Genomic DNA, 26,964 nt, shown 5'->3' on the forward strand with positions numbered 1-26,964 from the left:
TAGAAAGGACTTTGTTAATAGCATGTAACTAACAAGAGGCTCTGTAGCCAACCTCGTGGACAGCATTCGCCACTTTTCCTTTAGGCCACGCTTAGAGATCTTTAGCTTCCTCACTTCCATTGTGCACAAATCATCATGGGTTACTATTTATAAAGATTGGCTCCTTGTCAACTTAGTGAATGACTTCTTAACTTACTGACCACTCTAACGGGTATTTAAATCCTTTAAAAAGACACACGACAAGGATCCAGCTCAGCTTCCACATTACTAGCCCTGCTGCACACTTACGGATGTGATCCCTGAAAAACAAAAAAAAAAGATGAACTTGGAGAGATAGAATCATAGAAAATCTACTGGAAGTGTTCCTTTTTAAAACAAATTCCACCAAGCTTTCCCAGCCATGCTGCTCCAACATGTGGTAGTAAGCATTGATTTTTTTAATACCTCATCTTTTTGTGTCTTGACCAGAAGAGAAAATCTCACTCAAGTTATCTCCTTTGGGTCATGACTAGAATTGTTTGCTACTTTTTCCAAGATAAAAAATTCCAAAATATTTTGAATTTGCAGCTAGAATCATTTCACTTCTTCAAGGTTTGTTAGAGAGTTAGTTTGGGAGAGTTAGTGTCTGCGTAGATGTACTTTATCATGCTTTGGGCTCAGAAATTTAAAAGAATATGATTTTGCTATATGGAAAGAATTGAAATCCTCCTACATGCATGAAATTTTTACCCTCATAAACTAGGCTCAGTAAAAAAACAGTTAAAATATATCTGAAAACCTTCCACCTAGATAGAGTAATAAAGTGGAACCAATTGGATCCAGTTTTATAGTCAGTTCAACCATCAATCTCATTAAAAACTGTATTTCCCAGTGATGTTTCCCTGCCTTCTCTTTATACTATGAGCACCTGTGGCAGGTGAGTTGTCTGGTTTTGATATTCGTCAAAAGGCCATCACTCAGACAGAGCGAAGTAAGTCAGAAAGAGAAAAACAAATACCGTATGCTAACACATATATATGGAATCTAAGAAAGAAAAAAAAAAGATCATGAAGAACCTAGGGGTAAGATGGGAATAAAGACAGAGACCTACTAGAAAATGGACTTGAGGACATGGGGAGGGGGAAGGGTAAGCTGGGATGAAGTGAGAGAGTGGCATGGACATATATACACTACCAAACGTAAAATAGATAGCTAGTGGGAAGCAGCCGCATAGCACAGGGAGATCAGCTCGGTGCTTTGTGACCACCTAGAGGGGTGGGATAGGGAAGGTGGGAGGGAGGGAGATGCAAGAGGGAAGAGATATGGGAACATATGTATACGTATAGCTGATTCACTTTGTTATAAAGCAGAAACTAACACACCATTGTAAAGCAATTATACTCCAATAAAAATGTTAAAAAATACATAATGTAAATAAAGCTGTTAAATGTGAGAAAAAAAAAAAGGGCCATCACTGTCAAGGCATGCCTGAGAACCTCATCTGATGCAGCTTTGAGGACCAATATTTAGATTTCATCCAATTAGTGTAATAATTCCATTAGAAGCTCAATCAAGTCGAAGGTGCACTGGTTAGAGTTCTAACCATTCAACTTTTACACAGAATAAAAACAATGTTGATTGACTGGATTTTATTTGTAAACGTATTCCTCTTTTAGAAAAGGGACACTTCATCTATAAAAAATGACAAGGTATAGAAAATGTCCATGTGTGCTGAGTCCTCCATTCTTTTGAACTCATTCTTATACATCAGTTAAACTATGACTCTATCAGACTTGAATCCAAAAGAAAAGATTATTTCTTGTACTAGAAATCTGGAAATAGCTATGAACTAAAAAGAAAATAGTCTTAGTAAAGTTGACAAAATAGGTGAAAATATTATCTCAGAATACGGAACCAATGTTGTTAGTTGTCCTTTACAGGCATGGTGGCCTTTGAGTTTGCCATATTTAAGTAAATGAGTATAATAATGAAATGAAATCGTGAACCCTTTTGTCTTCTGAGATATTATCTCCAGTGGTTAAACCTCAAGCCTAGACTGACCTTCGGCTTCCAGTCTTTTCTCATAGTCATGAAAGACATGATTCTTACATTTGAGAACAGACCAAATTATGGCATTTTCCTGGCAGAAAACTCTTTTTAAGTTAGTGAATTTTAATTTTTAAAAATTGACAAAGTTTTGCCAATAATTTGGCTTAGTAAATGTATATGCATAAACAATAGTGAATGGTTATTTCTTTTACTTTTCAGTAAACACAAGTAAAGAAAATTAATATGCTTTTTAATATATCAGTAGGGCAGTAATAGTTTGAATTACTCATTTTTATAATCACCCAAAGGTATTCACCATTGTATAATAAAACACATGGGTAAGTGAAAACTAAACTAATGAATAAAATACATTTCAGGGGTTTGTTGAAGCTCTCTGTAGGTATTTTCATGATGTTGATTACCAATGGAAAGCAACCAAAGTCATGTAGACTTATGAATCAGTAAGTCATAATTACTGAGTATTCATGAAATGCCAAGACAGAGCTACTTCTGTTTAAGGATATTACATTCTCCCTTAGACAGCCACAGTAATACAGTGACGCCAGGGTTATGCCACAAAATGAAGATCAATAGCAAGGTATATTTTACCAAGTTAAATAGCGAAAAAAATTCCCCCCAAAATGATTCTTAACTAAATGCATGTTTCAAAGATAAACATAATAATATTAAAAGTAAAACGGAACTTCACAAAAAGAAGTTCTCTTTTAAAAGAGATAGTAAAAAAGGGAATAGTGGATAGAATTGTAAAAAGGCAAACTGAAAGAAAGGGTATATAGTATAACTTAGAATTATTTTTATTCGTGTTTGCATCCCTTTAATTCTGTTTCTATCCTTTGGTTTAACAAAGCAAGCCAAGGGCAGACTTAAAACAAATTGTGAGAAGCCAAAAGTGGAACAGGAATCCTGGTCTGATAAAGCAAAGGCAATTTGTTCAACATGTGGGAGCAGTGCTTCATCTTATTAATAGATGGTCTGTGAGCTGAATTGTTACTAACAGATAAGCTATTAATTTAAAATAGAAATTGAATCCGTCTTATGGGATTTGCAGAAGTAACGTTTTTTTCTTACATATTCCTTTCCAGGTGTTCTTCTTGTAACTACAGGCAATCTTAATTTTCAAATATTCCAAATGTATAATTAAAGTTACAGTTTCAGCTCACATTTAAAGTATTAAATCTTGAATAAACTTGGAGAGACTGCTACTTTGGCAAAACGAGAAACGTGTCTTGAATTCTTCTGATTCCTTCTTCAGCCGCCCTGCCTGCCATCTGGACAACAGCCATTCGTCGCATCTCAAAACATGCACACCTACTTCTTCCTTCCTGGCACCAGCATGACCCTGCTTTTCAGGACATAACTTCCTTTATATAATACTGTTGAGGGCAGAAAACCTTTGTACCTCATTTTCCCTTTTCCAGTATCAAGAAATATGCCTTACCTTGTATTTGAGCCTATACACTTCCTGTTGTTCATTTCTTCATTCAAGTGCACATACGTTTTTCCACCATCAGTCCCTTCCAAACTCAAGACTCCCACTCAGGATTGAAACAGTCTTTCAAGGCTGTTTTTCTATCATGGACAAAACTATGATATTTAAAATATATATAACATTATTATTCCTTGGAGTTGACTGAAACAGAAATTTACCTAGCAAATTTTTAAGTCAAGAAACTATTTAGAGAAGTGATACGATTTTTCAAAGGAAGCGCAATCTCACACTCTAGATAATTATGGAATATCATGATACAACATTTCATCCTTATTTACTCCTACTGGTTAGATCACGTAGACACCACTACTTACGTGTATTTGTTATTTTGTTAAGATACATCAATCAGCATTTTGCCCAGGCTCACAAAAATGTTCTCAAATGTTAAAAGTGACAGATGAGGGTATTTGGCCATGAACAAAATTTAGAAACTTCAAAACAAAATGCTTGGCACACATGTTTTCTATTAGTTTGCTACTTCTTAACTCCTGTTCCCCACTTCCAATTTTTGCATTTTCTAAAGATTCTTTACTTGCACTGGAAAGAGAACGAAGCAGTGGGGTGGGGTAGGAGTGGTGGCAGAGAGAGAGATGTCATGCTAAGCACATTAGCTCTGAGGAAAAGATTTACCATCAAATGCTGCGCAGGTCACTTTATCTTTCTGAACGTCAGTAATATGTGTTTCACAGGGTCATTATAATGTTGATATGTTAAATATAAAAGTATGTATCAGTCAGTCTTTTGTTGTGATAGTTTTGTGAAGCACTCAACATTAAAATCTTGGGGGTTATAGAAATATTTATTGAGTGTTTCGGGATCTGACAAGTTGGCTCTGGCCTCAGCTGGATCCCAGGGTTTAGATTGGTTCAGTCCTACCTAAACTAAAGGAGCAACGGCCACCTGGCCATGCTCTCCTCATGACAGAAGGCAGAAACTCCAAGAACATGCCTCCAAAAGTCTTAGCTTTTACTCATAAAAGTATGAGTCTGTTGAGCAAAGCAAGTCACATGGCCAAGGTCAAAGTCAATGGTAAGAGAAAGATTTGTAGGCAAATACAGTTGACCCTTGAAGAACTTGGGGCTTAAGGCCCCCCAACCCCACTTCACACAGTCAAAAATCCTTGTGTAACTTTCCAGTCGGCCCTTCCAATCCACAATTCAACCAACCCCGATTGTGTGGTATGTAATACTTCTTTTTTGAAAAAAGCTGTGTAAAAGTGGACTGACACTCATTGTTTAGGGTCATCTGTAATTCAGTATCACACCGGCTGGAATATGTGTGTTTTCAATGAATGTTTAAAACATAATGAAAACCCACTTCCATTTTTATACCTAAAATGTCACATTTTTATACCTAAACTCTAGAAAGTATATATGAAATTAAATTCTCCTTATTATAAGCTTCTTCTGAATATACTTTGCTATGTATTTCTTTTATATCAAAGAGTTTATATTTTAAAAGATCCAAATATCTGGATCATCAGTGTAATTAACCCTTCCACTTTAAGAATAGCGTCTTCTCAAGTCTAACAGACACGTTCTTACTCTCAACCTTGGTTTTCTTTCCATGTTTTAGCGTCTATGGAAATCTAAGAGTATAGCTAGAACACTTCTGTATAAGGACAATTAGGACAATTTCTTGAAAGAGTTAGGATTTGTGATGAAAACTTGAAAGGAAGGGGCAGAGAGGTACATGCAGCAATTGAGGATGATGTTATACTTTGGGGAAAACTGGGGCAAAGAGCACAAGGGCAGGAATATTCAGGAGGCAGTGAAATGCCAAGAGTTAGTACCCCAGTTAAGGGAACAGCATGAAGCAAGACAGGACCAGAGTACCTTCTGTGGACAGTGCAGTTACACAGTATTGAGGTTATGAATGTTTCAGATCTGTTTGTGAACGCTGTTTATTTAAGTATATTTCCTATTTGTCCATGTGCTCTGTTTATTATTTATAAAGTTATTATTTACAAAAACCGGTATTTGGTAGTTATTTCATTTTCTTTTCTTTTAATTCCAAAGCATTTCGAAAATCTCTGTTAATTCTTGTGCTTATTCTAGCAGAATACCTAAAGGGAACATATAGCAAGTAAACAGTGGCACATTTTCTTCCATATTTGCAGTGTGTTTCCCTACAACTTACCTAACTAAAATTAAATTTTCTTAATCTCTCTCGTTATCTAGTGAAATAATGCTTAACATTCAATTACGATCTACACATTGACATATATATAATTTTTATATTTTATAATTATATAAAAATCATTTAATTGTGGATGGTGTATTTGCAGAAAAACATCAGGGATTTTCATTTTTCCACTTTTGTTAAATATGGTTCCTTAAAATTGCCATTAAAAGTGGGCTGCAGGGTGTTTGCCAACTATTTCTTCATGGGTTAGCTAATGGTAGTTGAGAAAGTTTTTATCCTCCTTTTATTAGGATGAAAAGCCTGTCTCTGACATTAATGCTGTAGATGAAAGAGTAGATACTTTTCCTTTTATCATGCCTGCCTTTCAACAGCCCTTCCCAGTAAACCTGAAAGGCAACCTCTAACCCAGGCGCATTGTGAAGCACTTCTGCAGATCTAGAAAGAGAAGTGATCATCAAAAGATGAAGCTGCAGCCAGAGTCCTCACGCCACCCTGAATGTACTTCAGAGACGCTTCTTCAATTTAAAACGTTTCTAGCATTGCCTACTGTTGTGGATATTCTGATTTACGGAAATTAAAATATAATATTTCAACCGGGATGGAGTTTTTTATATCAATGAATAGCTCTTTTCAGTTTTGCATCTACAGCTCCTGCTGTAATCTGCAATGCTGCAGATGTTAACAATACGCACGTGCCAGATCTTCATAAAAAGACATGCAATATAAGCCTTCAATAGATAAAACAGACATAGTAGAACATCAATCAAATAGAGCAATGTTCTGAAATATACTTTTTTTAATATACTTTTTTAATGTTTTTTTATTGTGGTAAAAGTCACATAAAACATACTATTTTAACCATATTTAACTGTACAGTTCAGTGGCACTAAATACATTCACATTGTTGTGCAACTCTCACCATCATCCATCGCCAGCATTTTTCACCTTCCTAAACTGACCCTCTGTCCCCATTAAACACTAGCTCCCCATTCCCCCTCCAGACCTCCCCCGTGCCCCTGGCATCTACCAATGTACTTTCTGACTCTATGAATTTGACTATTCTAGGTATCTCGTATAAGTGGAACCAAATATATTTTTAATAAATATTTGACATCTCTTTACTTTAGGAAACACCATTTTCCTATGAATTTAGAAATGATACATTGAAAAGAATAAGTGGTTTAGAAGTGGATTGCATTCTTTTTTCAAAAAGAAAAGTTTACACACGTAAACTTTGTCAATAAATGGCATAGGGCTGTACTCCTCAAACGTTTCCACTGAAGAACCACTGATGGTAGCGGGTCTGGAGATTTTGCAGAGAACAGTTATGCCATGCCTAGTTTTCATTTTAAAATTAGTCTGAATTGCCTGCCTGCTTTCTAGATCATTTATGACATAAATGTCAAATGTTTGTTTCAACATAACATAATCTCTCTCCAAAGAAAAATATCTAGGTGAAAGTCAGCATGATGTGGAGCTCTGTGTGCATTGTGGATTCTGTGCCTCTGCCTACAAGCTTGTACATCCGGGGACGTGTGTACTTTTCTGGTCAATAGGAATATTCCAAAAATCCAAATTCAGTTGTTCATTTAACATATATTGTAAGTAATACAGAGGACACATAAACATGATCTCTTTTCTCAAGGAGGTTTTAGCGTTGTTGGAGAGCTAAGAAAATATAAGACTAGCCATATTTTTTTTTTTTTTTTTTTTTTTTTTTTTTTTGCGGTACGCGGGCCTCTCACCATTGCGGCCTCTCCCATTGCGGAGCACAGGCTCCGGATGCGCAGGCTCAGCGGCCATGGCTCACGGGCCCAGCCGCTCCACGGCACGTGGGATCTTCCCGGACCGGGGCACGAACCCGTGTCCCCTGCATCGGCAGGCAGACTCTCAACCACTGCGCCACCAGGGAAGCCCTAGCCATAATTTATATAATAGAAATTGATAAGATTTAGAGGAAAATAAAATAGAGAAAATGGTTGACTGGATCCGTAATTTTCTTTGTGTAGAATGGTTAGAGTGTGAATATTCAGAAGAGAATGAATGGAAGAAACTTCAACCAGTGAGAACTTTACCAAGACAGGCACAGAAGCATGCACAGAAATTACGGAACGCGTTTTTTTCAAATGTGTACAAGCAGTATTGGTGGTAGTAGATAACTTAAAAATGAATCATTGCATTTAGTGATTGCAGATCAGTCAAACTTCAAATGGATGACAAAATAGTTCCTCTGAAAATCTAAAAAGAAGCGTAAAATAACTACTTTCCTTTACATCAGGAGACAGACTAAGGACTTTTCAGGTTATGGCATCAACATGGATCTCAGCACTTGCATTTCTAAATAATCTGATTAAAGCATAGTAACTCTAGATTAAAGAACAAAGACATTTTTCTATCCATTAATTTTGAAATTTACCTCCTTTCCAGAACAAATTCACAAAGAGTTTTATAGTGATGCTTGTAAGATATGCAGGCTTTTAACATAATCTCTGAAATCTTTCTATAAAAACTCAGTTACTCCCTTGTCATAACATAAAAACCCATTCCAGATGGATCAAAGATCTTACTGTAAAACGTAAAATAATAAAGGTAGAAGATAACATAGGAGATTTTTCTTCATGACTTTGGGATAGGCAAATATTTATCCAACAGGTCTTACACATCACTAACCATAAAGGAAAAGATTGAAAAATTGAACTTCATTAAAATTAGGACATTCTGTTCATCAAGAGACATGATTAACAGAGTGAAAAGGCAAAAAAATGAAAGGAATAAGAAATTTATAATATACTTTACATTTAAAAAGGACATGTTCACAGCACTTGCAAAAGATTCTTACAGTTCAAAAAGAAAAAGGTATAAACTCAATTTACCTACTTAAATTGTATATAAGTATATGTTAGTACCCAGAAGTTCTACTCCAAGCTATACAGCCAATAAAAAAGTGTGAATATGTGTACAAAAAGGCACGTATAGGAATGTCCTTAGCAGCATTCAGTCTTAAACAGGACTGTTAAAATCAACAACAGAATGGGTAGAAAAATTGTAGAAGGCTCATAAAAAATAAATAGGGCTTCCCTGGTGGCGCAGTGGTTGAGAGTCCGCCTGCCGATGCAGGGCACACGGGTTCGTGCCCCGGTCCGGGAGGATCCCACATGCCGCGGAGCGGCTGGGCCCGTGAGCCACGGCCGCTGCGCCTGCGCGTCCGGAGCCTGTGCTCCGCAACGGGAGAGGCCACAACGGTGAGAAGCCCGCGTACTGCAAAAAAAAAAAAAAAAAAATTAAAAAAAAAAAATAATAATAAATAAATAAATAAAAAGAACAAAGTATTGCTATGTACAACAACATGGATGAATCTTGCGGACATATTGAATGAAAGAAACAAGACACAAAAAAAGCCAGACAGTGAAATTGTCTACTGTATGATTCTATGCACATAAAGATTAAAACTAATTTTGGATAAGAAATTAGAATATTACTTATCTTTGGGGAGAATGCACCAAGAAGGAGGCACAAAGGAAACTTCTAGGAGATGGATAGGTGCACTATCTGGATCTGAGTGGTTTTCACACAGTGTGTTAACTTTGTAAAATTTCATTGAGCTGTACACTTAAGATGTTTACACTTTAATGCATGTATGTTACATTTCAAAAATAATAAGGTTATAATAATTGATTGCACACTTGTAGTTAGAGTAGAAAGACTTATGTGTGACCATCTTGAGGCAGAGACAAATGGCTGCTTTGGAGAAAAATGGAAATTGTGTTCTATTGTAAACAGAACTGGATACTTTAACAGCTGTGAGAGGAAAATTCACTAAGCACTGCCAGAAACATTATAGATTGCTTTTATCACGTGTATGGCCAGTTATTTCTATCTTCTACTTAAAAGTTAAACTCTTATACTGCACAATACTTTGATTAAAGCCCATTGAGTTTATAAAATAGCAACTATAAATTCTCTACTTTGGTTCTCATAATAATAATTTTTAACTCTTATCGGGTACTTTCTGTTTATCTGTTTTAAGTGCTTCCATGTATTAACTAATCTTAATACACAAAGTGAAAAAGTGAGATAGCTACCGTTATTATTTTCTTGAAAGGGAAAAGGATCCAGGGCTGGTAGAGGCCAAGTAGCATAATCAAGGTCCAAGGACTAGTGACACGTCATGAAACTAACTCGAGCATCTTAATTTAAAATTACATGCTTTAAAACATTGTACTACACTGATTCCACCTCACGAAACATAACACAAATTCTATTCTTACATCCTCCAATGGAGGATGGACTTAGTAAAAATATGGTGATAGAACAGTCAGTATGCTTCAGTTTGAGATTAAGGTTTGGGGTCATGAAACTATACAGTGGGTGAAATACTCAGAGATGAATATATACCCGATTTTGCAATCATGGGGATAGAAAAAACACATAGAATATACTTAAAGTTAATTCCTGGGGCTTCCCTGGTGGCGCAGTGGTTGAGAATCTGCCTGCCAATGCAGGGGACACGGGTTCGAGCCCTGGTCTGGGAAGATCACACATTCCGCGGAGCAGCTAGGCCCGTGAGTCACAACTACTGAGCCTGCGCTTCTGGAGCCTGTGCTTCGTAACGATAGGCCGCGATGGTGAGAGGCCCATGCACCGCGATGAAGAGTGGCCCCCGCTTGCCGCAACTAGAGAAAGCCCTCACACAGAAACGAAGGCCCAACACCGCAAAAATAAATAAATTAATTAATAAACTCCTACCCCCAACATCTTAAAAATAATAATAATAATTCCTAAGTATGCACATGAACAGAACATAATAGCAGCAGAAGCATGGAGAAAACATGACATTGCCAGAGGAAGGTATCTTCTTCGTAGAAATGTATCTATTAGAATGCTTTGAGCTGCAGGTAACTGAATTCCCAAGTCAGTGTGGCTTAAACAATACATTTACTGCTTGTTATGGCTAGAAAAACGGAGGCTAGGTGTTCAATGATTGTTCAGCGTCAGGGAGACTCAGGCACTATCTGCCTTTCTGCTCAGCCAAGATGATAAGTCTGTCTTCAGGCTTGTCCCTCTTTGCACAACAACAGGTGCATCTTTCAACTTCACAAACTGATACATCAGTGCCTGAAGGGACATTTCCTCTTTTTGCATCTCTTTTTATCACAAAAGAAAACCCTTGCCAACCCTCTCTTTGCCCCCAAGAAGATTTCTTCCTTTTTTTTCAGTAGCCAAGGTTGCAAGGCAAGCCCATGCTAAGTCAATTACTGGTAGCAGGGACGGAGTGTGATGACTGCCTTTGACCAATCAACATTCACCTCCTAGGGATGCCAGTTTGACAGGATGTGAGAGGGCGAACACCCCCAGTAAATTGGAGGCTATGGGCTTGGAAGAAAGGAGGTAGGAGGCTGGTTTGGGGTTAGGCAACCAACAGTGTCTGCCACAAGAAAGTAGTAATGCTAAAAACGACTGTGGCTTTATAAGTAACAGCCTTAGCCACAAACCAAAGTGCCCCCTTTACATGAATTCTGTGACATTTTCTTCTGTCTACACTCAGATTTCTCAACAACAAATTAAAAAGTGAACACTATCATCTTTGAGTATTCCAGAATATTGTGTTTGATTACTCTTGAAAATGACCTTTTCAGCATATATATTAAATCAGACATGACATGATGTATTATTGAAGTGTTAATACTTAGTATTGTGAATGTTTAATTATTTTATATAAAAATATGACCTGCAGTACCAAATTGGAAGCAGATAGAAACACTGAGACAAGGAATACAAACTTTTTTTTTCCTTTACCTGGAGAAAGTTTTGGAATTAAAACCTTAAAACCAAATCTAATTTTCTTTAATGTGAGCCTTTAGGTGTCTGATTTGTATATTGTGTGGAAAGGTTTATAATAGAAACATTCAAGAGTCAGTGCATTTAACTTCATTTCTTAGCATCTTAATTCCCTCTTCACAACTTAAATTCTCTTTGAAAATGTTTCAAGTAATGTTATTACTTTTAAGTGGTTGTTATTTGATACTCAGTATACTTTTCAATACCACATTAAAATGGCAGTATATAAACGTGTTCTTCATCCGATGTGACAAATGATAGTTCTTTTACCACATACTTCGGGGTCTTCCATCAATTTCCAGGAAGGAAAACCAATGCATGAGAGTTATAAGTAACTATCTGAAAAGTGCAAATGTAAGTCTTTTTTGTGCTTAAGCTGCTACAAAATTGCAAAATTACACCTTCTATGAAAGTGGTATGTGCACCAAAACTTTTCACTTTCTGTGCCCTTCTGATAGGTCATGTTTCCCTTTTGTCTCTTTTCTATATTGTGAGACCAAGGAAGGTCTCATGTTCACCAGGGGCTTAGATTTGAATTGTTTGATCTGATAAAGTGTAATTGGGTGGTGTGGAAAGAGACAGGTAGCAATTTGGGATGATTTGGGAATTACTATCAGAATGTTTTACTTTTATTTGACCATAGGCCATAGACGCTAGCATTTAGGGAAAAAAAAAAAAAAAATGAGTTCATGGCTCACTACAGAAGGGAAGCAAAGGTAAGTAAATTAAATAAATGCTTAATAAGAAACATACCTGTAGAAGAGCACCCCATTAATTAGGGTGAGCCTTTGTGAATTTAAAATTAGTAATTTTCCTACTTCCAAGTAGAACGTGAACAACAGCGAAACTGACTCAGCTCACTATCAGTTCTAGGTTTGGATTTTGAATTCCTGTCAAGGTAGCGCTGATGAATTAACTGAGGCTACCCTTCATATCAACTCCATAAATGATTACACCATTAGAAGAAAAAAAAAGTTCTGTGGTCACCTGAGGACCCAAATGCAACGCATTTTATGCAAGAAGTGGAGCTCTCAACGGTCAGGTAATCCTGAGTCACAGATCACCCACCGTTCTGTGAAACCTCTTCCCCGTTTGGTCATCATCATCAAGGTTTTAACGGAGCCAAAAAGAACAACTTCCCAATTCTAGACAATGGGTCTTGATAAGGGAAGTGATGCCCTGGAGAAAAGAAAAGGAAAAGACGTCTGCTCTCCAGCCTACCTTCTCCCCAGTCCCCTCTTTCCGCCCCAGTTCTCCTTCTAAGTCTCCAAAACCCAACGTGTTAACCCCACCTGCACCCTCTCCGCAGGCCCTCTGGGGGGCAGCTCCTTTTCTGTAAGGGTTGTTAGAGCCATTTTAGCATCGAGTCAGGAAGGGCGGGAGGACTTGAGGACCTCCTTGCATACGCCTCCCACAGGGTCCAGACCTTCCACGCCCGGGTCCCTGAAGCCCAATGCACACGCACAAAGGCCAAGTGTTCCGGCTTCGCTGGGCCGGGGGGTGAGGGGCGTGGGGAGAAGCAGGGCGGCCTCTCGTCACTCCCGCCGTGGGCCCCCGTCCAGGGCCGGGCAGAGGTGGGGTGGGCGAGGAGGGGGAGCTCACGTCACGTGCGCGCGCGCTGGGACCGCAATAAATGCCCGGGAGCTCGAGGAAGCGGCGGAAGCGCTCGGCGCCTGGCTCTGCGCGGGGCGGCTGCACCGAGCGGGGGAGCGAGGTCGTCTCCAGCCTTCGCCGCCCAAGCCTGGCCCGGGTCCCAGCCCCTCGCGCCGACTGATAAGGCTCCGAGAAGCACGGGCGCCCACCCTGGCGAGCTAACCGGGCAGCCGCCGTTCCGCCCCAGCCTCAGGCCCTTAACTTTGGAGCACTTTTTGCCTGCTCCTCCTTCCAGGTCCAGGGAGGAGCCGCGGAGGCCGGGGCCGACGTCCCCCTGCAGGCAGCGCCCCTGTCGCCCGAGAACGCGCCGTGCCCGGGTTCTGCCCGAACCGGGCTGTCTATGTGCAGTCGTGCGTGCTGGCTGCGGGAAGCCGGCCGTCTCGTTCGGCTCAGCCCTCGTAGGGAACTTCACGCTGGAGAGGTAAGGACATTTCTAAAACTGCAGCGCTGAGTCGTCAGGCTCCCGCCTTCTCCTATCTACTTTTGGCTTCTTAAACCCTACTTAAAAAAAAAAAAAAAAAAAAAAAAATCAACGTGCAGAGAATGGTCGGTCACAGAGGGTGGGTGGGCTGCTCGGGAAAGCAGCCACGATGGAGATTTGTGGGAGCTCCTTCTTCTGAGTTTGTGAGTTTCACCTCCTCCCGTCGCTCCCTTTCGTTTGGGTTAAGTGAACAGTGCGCGCCTGCGGAGGGTGGGAGGGGAGGCTGTGAAGCTGCCCGCGTACTGTTGGCTTCATCGGGTGCGGGCCACAGGTTAGGCACACACTTTCTAGGAAATAATGATTTTCTTCTTGACCTGTGGCTGTATAAGAAGAGACTTCCTCCAGCGACCGTAACTATTCACTCGCATTCATTCAGGGGTCCCTCTAGAAGTACCCATGGATATGTGTGTGAATAACAGTTTGTACTTCTTTACAGCATTCACCCTCAATTTCATAATTTCGTTGACATTATGAACCAGAGATGGGACACTTGAGATAAAATAATACCTTAAAACAGAGAGAGAATCGTGAACCTCTGGACTGATTGATAAAACATTCTAGGGACATCATACCCTTTGCAGGCTGTATGTAGTATCTCGCCATTTAAAGCTTTGTCATTCAGACATTATTTTCAAGCTTTCGCTCCTCTCGGTTACTTTGGCCGTTTATTTTTGGGGTCATGCACATTATCTTGGAAAATATTGCTATCTATTTTGTGGAAACAATTGTGAAAAGTCCTCTGGAGGAAAAATGGATGGGAGAAGATTTATTTCAAAAAGTGCATGTCCATTTGCTGGCATTATATAAACAAATCAAACTGGCTCCATCCCTTTGTAACCGTTGGATTATTTTTGTTATTAGAAAATTAATATCTGCCGGGATTTTCACCCTAATTACACTGCATGTCCTTGTAGCCAGACGGAGTGGAAGAACCTTTCTTGGAGCTTTTCCCGGGGACATCCTGAGATCGTTCACTATGAGGTGTACTGCGCGGGAGTGGCTCGGAGTTACCGCAGTGCTATTCATGGCCAGAGCAATTCCAGCCATGGTGGCTCCTAATGCCACTTTATTGGACAAACTTTTGGAAAAGTACATGGATGAGGATGGTGAGTGGTGGATGGCAAAGCAAAGAGGGAAAAGGGCCATCACGGACGATGACATGCAGAGTATCCTGGACCTTCATAATAAGTTACGAAGTCAGGTGTATCCAGCAGCCTCTAATATGGAGTATATGGTAAGAAAAATTTTCAAATGGTAGGTACATAGAAATGTTTAATAATGCGTTTAGCTTCCATGGTTAAATTCCATCATGCTAGTACTTAATCTTTTACTATTTGTCCTCTATAAAATTTCAAAAAAAAAAGATTTTCTTCAAGAGTATCTTCTTCTGCATACTCTTTCATTAGTGCTCCTTCCATTCTAAGAGCTCTTTGAATTTCAAAGTAGAATAAAATACCTTTAGGTCTAATGTTCCTACTAAGTACTTTAAATTCTACTCTTGGGAGACAGATTCCTATCCTGAAAGTGCTGATAGTTGGTGTATTTGCTTTTAAGTGACTTAGTTGAATAATTGTTTCCTAATTCCTAACCGATGGAATCTTCTTATGAATGGTGGATCTGAAAAAAGTCAAGGATCAATAATTTGAAGATGCTTAGATGGATGATATACATATATGGATAGACAGGTAGATAGATATAGATATATGTCATTTCTTTTTTTTTCTAGAAAATAGTATTTTTATTAACTGTCAAATGCCCCCATATTACCATTTTTCCCTACATTTTTTTTCAATTTTATTTTATTATTTTTTTATACAGCAGGTTGTTATTAATTATCCATTTTATACATATTAGTGTATATATATCAATCCCAATCTCCCAGTTCATCACACCACCACCACCACCCCCCCCCCCTGATTTCCTCCCCTTTGGTGTCCATACGTTTGTTCTCTACATCTGTGTCTCTATTTCTGCCTTGCAAACTATACCATTTCTAATGGGCCATTGTTTCTTAGAAGTATGTAAATGACATATTGTAAAGTGTACATTTCTGTGATTGCTTTATGTTAAGGAATACTTCGGCAATGGCTTTTTTTTTTTTTTCTTCTGGATTTGTTTGTGAAGTTTGACGTGTGAAAATAAGCCTGGGTGAAGGATTAAATAAAAATATGTCACTTATCCTTAATAACCTTATATTCACTCTGAGAGTAAATTAGCAATTTGGGGAAACAAAATTACTTTGTAAAGACTATTAGTTATTACTCTTGTAAGAATGTAACTCATTAATATTAGCATACTTCATACCCTAAATATTTAGAAAAATTTTCAAAAATCTATAGTACTTGCACGAATTAGGAATGCACTAGCAAAGGCTGATAATGATCATTGGTGACAGCAAACTTAAGGAACAGTGGTGCTAACATTTCTCCTTTGGACACATTGCAGGGTGCAGTTAATTTTAATACATTCTAGTTTTTACTTTTTTTTTTTTTGCACTTACATTAGTTTTGGTAGGTATTCTCTATTTAGGTAACTTTCATGAAACATGGAAATTCTAAGGTAACATTACACATTACAAAATATTTCATTATATTATTTTAACTTTTTCTAGAAAAATACTTTACCCTAAAGAAAGTAGGTAGCACTCAAGAGAACTCATCAGAGATTAAGAATCAGGGTCTAAACATCAGGCCATCAGGGTTTAAATTCTGGCACTGATACTAGCTAGGAGACTGGGGGAAGCTTATAAATTTCCCTCTACTTCAGTTTCTTCATGTCTAGCACACACACTCACCTCAGAGGGTTGTTGCAAGGATTGTGTGAGGAATGAGATGACCTGTGTAAAGTTTAGCTCATTATCAGGCGTATTGCAGTTACAAGGTCCCAGTAAATGTTACTCAGACATATAACCAATTTTATGTCTCCTTATACTGTTTAAATAGAATATCTGAGGAAATGGTTCGCTCTTTTCAAAATTCTGTGCACGATATGACATCTGTAATGTCTCACATTTCTGATTTTTGTGTATTTTAAAGTGTTTGTTCAGAGTACAAAATTCTATGACTTCTTCATCTGTGAGCTTTCAAACAGAAAGGGCCAATTATGGAGCTTTTCCAAGTAGGCCACTGTATGCTTATTCCATGTGGATAGGTATTCAGTTGCTTTTTATTTAAAATAAGGAAGAACTTGAGAGTTAATACCCACAAAAAGAAATCTGAAAATATTTGTGTGTGTTTTAAGTAATATGGGAATAATGAAAGAACATTCTGTGATTTGTTTTCATGTCTGACTTCCAAAGAAAACAACTGCCTATTGTATGATGTCTGGTCTACGATGTTTATATGAGTTTCTTTTTAGTTTCTGTCCTTGAAATGTAGATTCAGAAACCAGCCAGGGTTTATGTTGTGTTGTCCTTCTAACAGTATCTAAGGATACTGGAACTATGTCCTGGCCAATAACTGGGCTGCAGAGGAGTTTATTTCCCAGTGGTAGTACTGGAACACATTTTCTAGAAAACATATTTATGGGACAGTCTAAATGAACAATACTATTTATTTGAAATACTGTTGGTTTATATCTTACATATTAATAATGGAAGTGCAGATGTAGATCAACCCGTGAAAACAAAATTTGTTCAAATAGTTCTTTAAAGTGTATTTATTTTGATAAAACAAAACTGAAAACTAACTAAAGAGACACTTCCTGTAAAATCTGCAATGCCCTATGATAAGTGCCACCACTTTTGGCCACTTACACTCTGTGTGTCATATTATGTTAAAAATTTTCATAGCCAGTTACCTTATTTACATTTGGTGCTTATTTTAGTCTACTCTTTGTGCTTGAACTCCAGCAGCCAAGTGACATCCACATTTATTAACATCACAACGATACCCATACTCTAATGCTCATTTAATAGGGTTAAAAATGGCTTCTGCAAGGCCAGCTCTTCCCTTGAAGAGCTTATAGGCTGATTGAGAAGAAAGAATAGACATAGTTGAAAATTTTCAAGTGAGCAAGGACACAGAGTTCTTTGTTCACGTGTATGAATAATGCCAAGGGAGCACAGAATCGTGGAGAATCATTTAGGAATATTCCTAAGCGAGAGAGTTAATCAATGGGGAAGATGAGGTTTATGTTGTTCCTGGAAGGTGATCGGGACCACAAATTGTGGCCAAGAGTGGAGGCCGTTGCTGAGTTAGGATGGAGTAAGTGGCAGGCTGGTTGTAGGAAACTAGAAGCAGAATAGGTTGATGACAGCAAAGCCCTGTGGCAGAATCAGGAAGGAGAGAAACGAGTTGTTAATTATAGAAACCAGTGAACTTAAGGAGAGACATTACCAGCATTTAACTTAGGATACATTGAAAAACGGGGGCTTTTAGGTCATCAAATGAAGCTGTTACTGAAGAGGCAATGGATTTTTGAGGAAACAACACTTGGCGCTGGACCTAGGTTCTCGTGTTGTCTCTGCTGCTTTACTGGTATGTGAAGTCTGGCGGTCAGCAATCATTCTGGGCATTGCTTCTCTCATCGGTAAAATCGATGTAGGAGTATAAAACCCACAGGCTGCAATGAGGTAAGAGATTTGATCCTGTTGAGCATAGTCTTAGTTTTCTTCAAGCCTTTCCTTTCCATGGGTTTTGACCCCATCACTTGGGTCTTTTATTTTTCTGGTTATTTCTTCAGCATATTCTTTTTTTTTTTTTTTTTTTTTTTTTTTTTTGCGTTACGCGGGCCTCTCACTGTTGTAGCCTCTCCCGTTGCGGAGCACAGGCTCCGGACGCGCAGGCTCAGCGGCCATGGCTCACGGGCCCAGCCGCTCAGCGCCACGTGGGAATCTTCCCGGACCGGGGCACGAACCCGCGTCCCCTGCATCGGCAGGCGGACTCCCAACCACTGCGCCACCAGGGAAGCCCCTTCAGCATATTCTTGTTTGCTGTTCATCTCTTGAAACTTTACTTTTGGCCCCAACGGTTTTACTTTCGGCCTTCTCCCTTCCTACAGGACCTTATCGACTCCTTTGACTTGAAATACTATCCGTATGTATATTGATGGCTCTGTAGTTGACACTCCATCCAACAGTCCTCTTTGAGCATTGATTTCCTATTTCCTGCTGCCCACTGGGTCGTCTCCATGTAATTGGACTCCCCACTTACTTCAAGTTTAAGATTACTAAAAAGCAAATGAGCTGCTTTTGTTCCATCCTTGCCCACGGTCCTACTTTTCTTCGTGGATGTCATGGACATCGGCTCAGTCCTCTCTAAACAGAAGACAAACAAACAAAAAGCAGAAAATTGGGCACATCCTCAGCTCCTGCCTTGCTCTCATTGCCCCTACCCACTTCCACGTAAAATTCGCGCACACACATGAATACACAGTTACTTGCCAGATTCTCCAGATTCTGTCTCAGAAATGTCTTTTGAAGCCGTGTCTTCTGTTTCATCCTAATGGATGCTCGTGGTCTCCCCCTCCTCCACCGCCCCTGTGATGGGTACCGCAGCTTCCCCTGCAGTGGACTGTACCGTCTAGTCCTACTTTATTTCTACTTTAGTCCGCCTTCCTCCCTGTTACTCAGTCTGTCTTTTCCCTCAGACACATCTCTGGTGGTCACTCAGCTGCCCAAAGCTTCTGTGAACTTCTGGCTGCTCGCAAGCTAAAGCCCACCTTGAATAATGTGCAAAAGGTCTAGCCCAATATGCCCCATAGCCTCAACTCCCTCGCGTATCTTTGAATCTGTGTTCACACTTAAAATATACACTGTTCTTAGAGATGATGGTGTTCCTCATGTCTCTGTGCCTCTTTGCTAGTTCACTTTCTTCTGTGCCCGGAATGCCTGTGCATCCTGTCTCCCCCTGACAAATTCAAGACTGCGCTCAGACCCCGTCTTTCTGTAAAGCTTCCTCGGATGCACTCATTCACCTGCCCCACTCCTTCTGTGCTCCTAAAGGATTTTATTCAAGCCTATCTATAGTCCTGAAATTTTGTTGCAATTCGATATATACGTGTCTATTTTCCTTTCCAAGACTGAATTCCTAGAAGGGTAAGGATGTACCCTACTTATATATATAACCCTGTGCCTGATGGCAAAGAAGTACTCAGTAAATATGTGTTGACTGAACATTGCTGAGTGATAGTAAATATGTGTTGAATAAAGGGAGGGATGGAAGAAAAGGTAAGATTCTATATGAGGTAAATATGAAAGACAGGTAAGAAAGGGGAATTAAAATAATAAAAGTTCTGGAAGGTAGGATATCACCAACCCCAGAGATAGTGACATGGAAACCGGAAATACCAGAGTTGAAGGAATAAATAAGTCAGGATTTTTTTTTCTATTTTTAAAAATATTCATGCTATACAAAAATCGTCCTGTAATATAGAGCTGCTGAGATAATACTCAAATGCTCTGGAATTTAAATAATCATTTAATTTAAAGTAATTTAATGAATTTAAATAATAAATTAATAATAATTTAATTTAATAATTAAATTAGTGAGTATTTACTCCTTCAAACAAATTTTTAATAGAACCTCTAAAACTTATTGATTGGCTAAAATCCAAAATAGCTCACTGTGATAGAAAGCGTACCTAAGTCTAGAATGTATTTTCGCAACATAAGGACACGTTACCTGAAAATGACATGTGTCATTATATCATGCTAATTATATAAGCCATTTTCCACTATTATAACTATTTCCATGTCTTTTAGAGAACTGTTTTTTTAAAATTTTATTTTATTTACTTTTTATACAGCAGGTTCTTATTGGTTATCTATTTTATGCATATTAGTATATATATGTCAATCCCAGTCTCCCAGTTTATCACACCACCACCATCCCCCCATTGACAGATACTCTGCTGGGAGGGTTGATAGCTGTGTCTGCTTGCTCTCACTTCTCATATGGTGAGACTAGGGGCAGAAACTTTGCACAGCATTTTTCCAAATGTGGAACAAAATATATCTGGATATTTATCCTTTTGCTGGGCAACCAGAGGCTCCAAGCCAAATAGCCAGTGGTACTTGCAGTCCATGGTACATATTGATGCAAACGATGGCTTAGTTCCAGTTGTCACATATACTGTTTATATGGTCATGCTTAACACTGGAAATCAAGATATTTTGCTTCTGTGCTTCAGTACAGCAGATAATTCCAGAAACTGGACAGGGGGTAACCTAGTTTGCTGAACAGGGTGATGCTAGTCTGAGTTCTGCCCTATTTCTGACTAACTGTAGCATGAATCCAAGCCTGAAAAAGTGATTTTTGGCTTGTGAGTTGCTCTCACAAAACAACTCTTATAACTTCTCGTTTTCTGACATTATTTGCCACCAATGACATATATCCAGAATAAATGCAAAGAATGAAATGATGGCATCATAACTTATTTACCCAAAGCTCAGTGTCTACACATTTCTTATCTTGCTAAAAGTGGCAGGAATTCACTATCAGTAAGATTTTATTGCAACTCTTGATTCCTAAAACAATGGTTTTTCTCTCTGTATGCTGGCACTTGCCTGGTAGTTTTCAAAAGTTAAATATTTGCATCTCTTAATGAGATGCACTTAATTTCATGCACTTAAAGGTACATGAAATATCTTTCTTGCTTCAAAGAATGTTATTCTTATTTAGAGTTTTAAAAGTTTATTCTATATTTAAAATAACATTTAATTTTCTTAAAGTGTTTTTAGTTTACTTCACTAATGTTTACTCCACTAATGTTGTTTAGATACAATAAAGCTATGTTTTGTTTTAGTTTATTCGTCTACTGAATTTAAAAGTTTTCACAACCTTAATTTGATACATAGTTGTGTGGTTTTTTTTGTTTGTTTGTTTTTTAAAAGACATTGACACTTTAAATTAATGTAGTTTCCTTTTTGGAAGTTCCACTGTAGATGGAAGTACCTATAGGAAGAGAGTGACATTGTAGCTCAGTTCTACTGAATTTAGTAGTGACACTGTAGCTCAGTTCTACTACCCTGGAGTTCTGGGAGATTAAGATTCCTCATTAAATGTAAGCAGCAAATCTAGGATCTTAGAAAGGCAAGAGACGACAAGCAGTTCCGTTAGGAGAGTGGAACACCCAGAGCCAGAAAAGTGTCACAAAATTTTGAAATTGTTATTGTTGTTTATTCCTTCATTCAACAGGTATTAGGAATTTATCAAATGCCAGGCACTGTCTACGACCCCGCAGTAAACATAACAAACATTCTTCCTTTACTGGAATAGGTGTAAAGATCTTCATATCCCAGCTCAGCAAGGGGGCCCATGTGGCTGACACAGAGTGAGTGTGGAAGTAATGCAGAAAATGAGGTCAGAGCTTTATCTGAGGAGAAGAGATACACATCGTTGTAGTCATTTTAAAGACTCACTCACTCTGAGTCTGAGTGACAAGCCATTTGAGCCATTTGAACAGAGGAGTATCACGATCTTACTTATACTTACTCAGAATCGATTTGGTTTGTTGAGAACAGACTTTAAAGGGGTGGGAGGTGGGCAACGGTGTGAGCAGGGATTCAAGGCTATTGCCATGAGCATTCCAGCAATTGATGGTGGTTAGGAGTGGGATGGTAGCCTTGAAGGTGACGAGATGGCATGGTGTGAATCCACACTGAAACTCCTTTGTAGTCATGACATCAATCTCGATAAATTCAAGGAAGCCTTGTTGCAAGACTAGTGCAATCGACTTGGCCAGCCAGGCAGCCAATAGGCTGGGAGTTACTGCATCTGGTGCAAGGTCTAAACCCACCCAAGCCCTGGCTGTGGTTTTTGAAAACTGGTGGCAGATTCCATTCTGGTTTAAATATCGATGGGGAGCTTTCAACTTGTATTGACTTCAGAGTGGTTACAGAGATGCTAGAAATCGGCAGGTTACTGATACCCATTTTGCCAACCCAATTCCAAGAGATCAGAGGAGGCGGAGGCAAACTCTGCCTCCTTGCTCCCCAGGATAAAGGTGCTTGCTGTTTCTCCACGTGGTCTGCCCTCACCTCCAGTCTATTCTCCCACTCCCCCTAAAAACAAGAGAAGGTGAGCACTTTAGCAGAACAGGACAGTGGCCCAGTTCCTGTTCATTAAGGACTAGTTGCACCATCATGGAGTATGTTGTTGGGATTTTATTCCTTCTTGGAGGTAACAGACAGGTTTTGGATGTGGGGTGTGGCTATACAGATTTTGCCTGAGGAACTGGAAGTACTGGAGTTACCATTTTTTTAAGATAGGGAAGAATGTGGATAGACCAGCTTTGGGTAGAGAAAGGTGGAGCTCACTTTTGGATAGATGAAATTCAAGATTTCCCTTAAATATCCAAGTGAATTTGTCATGTATGCAATTGGATATATGTAGTCTAATCTGGACCATACAGTTAGGATTCATCAGAATTTAGATGGTATTTAAAGCCAGTAGAAGAGATGAGATCATCAAGGGAATGAGTACAGAAAAAAGAAATGTTCAAGAAGTGAGCCCTCGACATACTTTACAGTGTAGACGTAGGGAAGGGGAGGAGGGGCTGCAAAAGGAATTGAGGACTAGGAAGAAAACCAGGGAAGCAAGATGTCCTGAAAGCCAAATGAAGCAAGGCAGAAAGGATTATCAACTCTGTTAAATGTTGCTTATAAAGACCAAGTAAAGTGAGGACCCTTGAATTTTGAGGTATGGAGGCCACACTGGAGGTCTGATAAAACAGTTTGGGCGCTTCCCTGGTGACGCAGTGGTTGAGAGTCCGCCTGCCGATGCAGGGGACACGGGCTCGTGCCCCGGTCTGGGAAGATCCCGCGTGCCGCGGAGCGGCTGGGCCCGTGAGCCATGGCCGCTGAGCCTGCGTGTCCGGAGCCTGTGCTCTGCAGCGGGAGAGGCCGCAACAGTGAGAGGCCCGCGTACCGCAAAAACAAAAAACAAAAATCAGTTTGGGTGGCATCATAGTGGTCCTAGGATGGTTCAAGGAAGAATGGATGGGAGAAATGAGTAAGCTTGTTCACCCACGCATTCATCAAACATGAACCATCTCCTCTGGGCCAGGTGGGCTCTGCAGCCTTAACTCTTTTCTAACCAAAAGTTTTAACTTAGTTTTAGAAGAGGTAGTTTAGTTAGGGAACATATCCCAAACTTATCATTATGGTCAGTAGGAAAATGCAGTTTCTTTGCTTGTTTTTGTAGTTACCTTTACTGAATGCCTTCATTAAAAGCAAACATGGTCATTTATAAGCATTTATAATCACAACTGAGTGACATTTAGTTCAAGAACATTCTTTGCTATTGTTCAGCTTTGTTCTTTCACATACTTCTTTTAGGAATTTATACAACCACGTAATTGTACATGATTTAAAGTTTGAATTCTCATATTTTTGATGATTTTTACTAATTGAATTAAAGTTTATGAAACTAGCATAAATCTATGCTCATTTTATATGTTATTATGTATTTTTTATATATACATATATATATATATATAACATAAAACATTTAGTTCATTGGAAGAAAATGTGAAAATTCAAGTGGTAATGACTTGTCTGGTGAAGGTATTACAGTAAGTATGCTTAATAACCCTTTCCTTATTTTTCTAAGTATTTGTTGTCTTCATAATTTCAAGAAGTTATAGAAAGGCATTTATAATTGATTAAAACAATTTGTTATTCTCATTGATAAATTTGTGATTCAGAAAACATTTAATTCAACAACTACTGATTGAGCATTTTTGTGCCAGCCACTGTTTTTTGATGCTGAAGCATACATTAATTAATAAAAGGTTCAACAAGCTAACGAAAATAAGCAAAGTGAGATGATAGAGAATGATAAAGGTGGAGCTAACATGTTAAACAGTTGCGGAAGACGTCTCTGAGTTTGTGGCCTTTGAGCTGAGAGCTGAATTACAAGAAGGAGTCAGCTACACAAAGCTACAGAGATCTAAGCAGAAGGGATACTGGGCAAAAGGTCTTTAAGTCAGGAATGAGGTAGGAGTCTTCAGGGACCACAAAGAAGGCTAGGGTGGCTGAATTTTATTTAGTAATGAGGAAAGTGTTAGAAAATGAAGTAGACATATAAGCAGGGGCCAGAATTCCTTTTGGGTCATTGGTGAAGAGAAATTTGGATTTTGTTTCTAGTGAAATGGAAAGCCATTGGAAAATTCTTGGCAAGGGATTTACCCGGTCATATTTATGGTTTCATAAAATTACTCTATGTTATGGAGACTGAGCTGCAGGAGGGTCACAGCTGAAAGCAGAGAGATAGTTAGGAAGCCATTGGTATATTCTGAGTGAGAGATGATAGTGACTGAGACGAGGGTGATAGTGGTAAAGATGGAGAGAAGTGGGTAGTTTCAGGGTATGTTTAGATGGTAGCGCTGACAGTTTTTTGATAGCTTTAATGTGAAGGGTGAAGGATAAGGAGGAATGGTCTTAGATTTTTACTCAAGCACGTTTGTGGATAGTTGAAGCATTCGTTGAGACGGGAGGAGAAACAGAAAGGAGAAGGTGGCGATGAAATCAGGCATTTCTTTTTGGCCAAGCTTATTTTGCGATGCTATGTCATCCTCAGTTGAGTTTAATATTCAGTGGAGAGGTGGGACTTGACATAGAAATGTGGAAATCATGTAGATGCTATTAGGGACCATCTTAATTGACTGAACAAAACCATCTGAGGAGAAGATTTTTATGGACAGAGGTTGAATGCCTTGAATTGAGCCCTGGCCCAGCAACATATGGAGTTGAGCCGAAAGGAGAAGCTAGCAAAGGAAGCTGAGAACAAGTGGTCAGTGAGGTTGGGGGAAAAGACAGGCTACACTGGTGTCCCAGAAGCCAGGAGAAGAGAGCTCAACAGCTTCCATACTGCTGAGGAGTGGAGTAAGAGGAAGAAAAGCCAACAATGGTTTTGTGGACACGGAGGCTGTTGGTGACTTTGATATGAGTCATTTCAGGGTGGAGTATGACCCGAAGTCTTACTGAAGTGGGAAGAAGAGAACGAAAGGTGGGGCAGTTGAGAAGGAACTAAGTAACTCCTCAAGATACCATTGCTGTGAAGATCTGAGAAATGGAACTAGCTAGCGCTACACGGGTATATGGCAATGCTCTTGCTTTTGTTCTTTAAAGAGCATGCTTGTAAGTTGATGGAAATGCACAAGTTGAGAAAGCACTTGACGTGGAAGGGAGAAAATATAACTCCAAAGTCAGTTCATTTATTTTGACAGGAAAGGCTGAGGTTGTAGGTACACAAGCAGATCGTTTGGTGTGTTTAATGGAAAAAGGATTTTCATGTGGGTGCTTCTGTTTTTCCCAGTGAAGTATGGAGCAAGATCGTCAGCTGAGATTGAGAAGGCAGGAATGGAGGGGTGTGAGGATAGGATATTATGAAATGGTAATTTTGGAGTTACTATCTAAAGATCTCTGTGGAGTCAAACGTATGAGATGTTTTGAAGTACTTTAAGTTCATTTGGTTCACCATGCTTTAAGTTACAAAATCTAATAGATAGGGAAGAGGTTTACTAGAGTATGTGTTACTAGAGTATGTAGTAGTAAAGTATTTCCAAAAACCAGGAAGATTTAAAGTAATGGTTTCTCTGGTTTGCCATAGGTCACCCCGCTCTTTCCAGCCACATCATGTGGTGTCACTTGCTTGACCTCTGAAGACATTTGACTAGGCAGCTCTTGGAGATGTGAAAGAGATTAAAGGCATATTAGCCCGGGTGGGGGGGAGGGCGGTTGATTTTTTAGGTATTCAGATATTACATAATACAGATCAAGTACAGATACAGATATAGACCAAATAATGTGTTTGAGGTTCAAGCTGCAGAGTGAGGTTGAATACACATAGTTGTATGGGAACTCTAAAAATTAAATTATGGGAATGACCCAAATATGTTACTTGGATTAGTGGGTTATTAAACTCACCAAATATAAGAACCTGGAACTATGATCCAGTGAAGCTTACTTGTTTTTTTTCTTTTAACTAGTTAACAGAATCAATGAGGTGCAATTAAGTCAACTGCTTTGATATAGTTTATTGGGAAAAAGGCAACAGATTTTCTCTATTAGAAACTCATTAACCTAAAGGCAATATATGAATATGGATAGAATCTATTTAATAGTCTATACATGCTTTATGTTTTGTTTTTAATCAAAGAAAAATTTGAAGTCAAACATCAGGAAATTGAGTAGCAAGTGTTTTTCGTGGAAAGCAGCTAGGTATGATTTGGGGAAGAGAAATAAGGGGTGCTTTAGTCTAGTGTCACTCAAACTTTACTGTGCATATGAATTCCCTGGAACCTTGTTAACATACAGATTTTGATTCAGTAGGTCTGGGTGGGCCCCAATATTCTGCATTCCTAA

At 39.0% G+C, this 26,964-nt stretch overlaps 1 protein-coding gene across 1 annotated transcript in view; it reads left to right on the top strand.

Moving 5' to 3' along the window:
* The first annotated feature begins 12,868 nt into the window (after positions 1-12,868).
* The window catches only part of CRISPLD1 (cysteine rich secretory protein LCCL domain containing 1), a 45,168-nt gene continuing 31,072 nt past the window's right edge, over positions 12,869-26,964 (top strand). Inside the window, exons 1-2 of the mRNA XM_059042842.2 lie at positions 12,869-13,595; positions 14,570-14,889. Of these exons, the coding sequence (XP_058898825.1) occupies positions 14,632-14,889 (258 nt within the window). The 5' untranslated portion in view covers positions 12,869-13,595; positions 14,570-14,631. The remainder of the gene's footprint in view (positions 13,596-14,569; positions 14,890-26,964) is intronic.

This window comes from Kogia breviceps, chromosome 17, assembly GCF_026419965.1.
Source record: "Kogia breviceps isolate mKogBre1 chromosome 17, mKogBre1 haplotype 1, whole genome shotgun sequence".
Lineage (NCBI taxonomy): Eukaryota > Metazoa > Chordata > Mammalia > Artiodactyla > Physeteridae > Kogia > Kogia breviceps.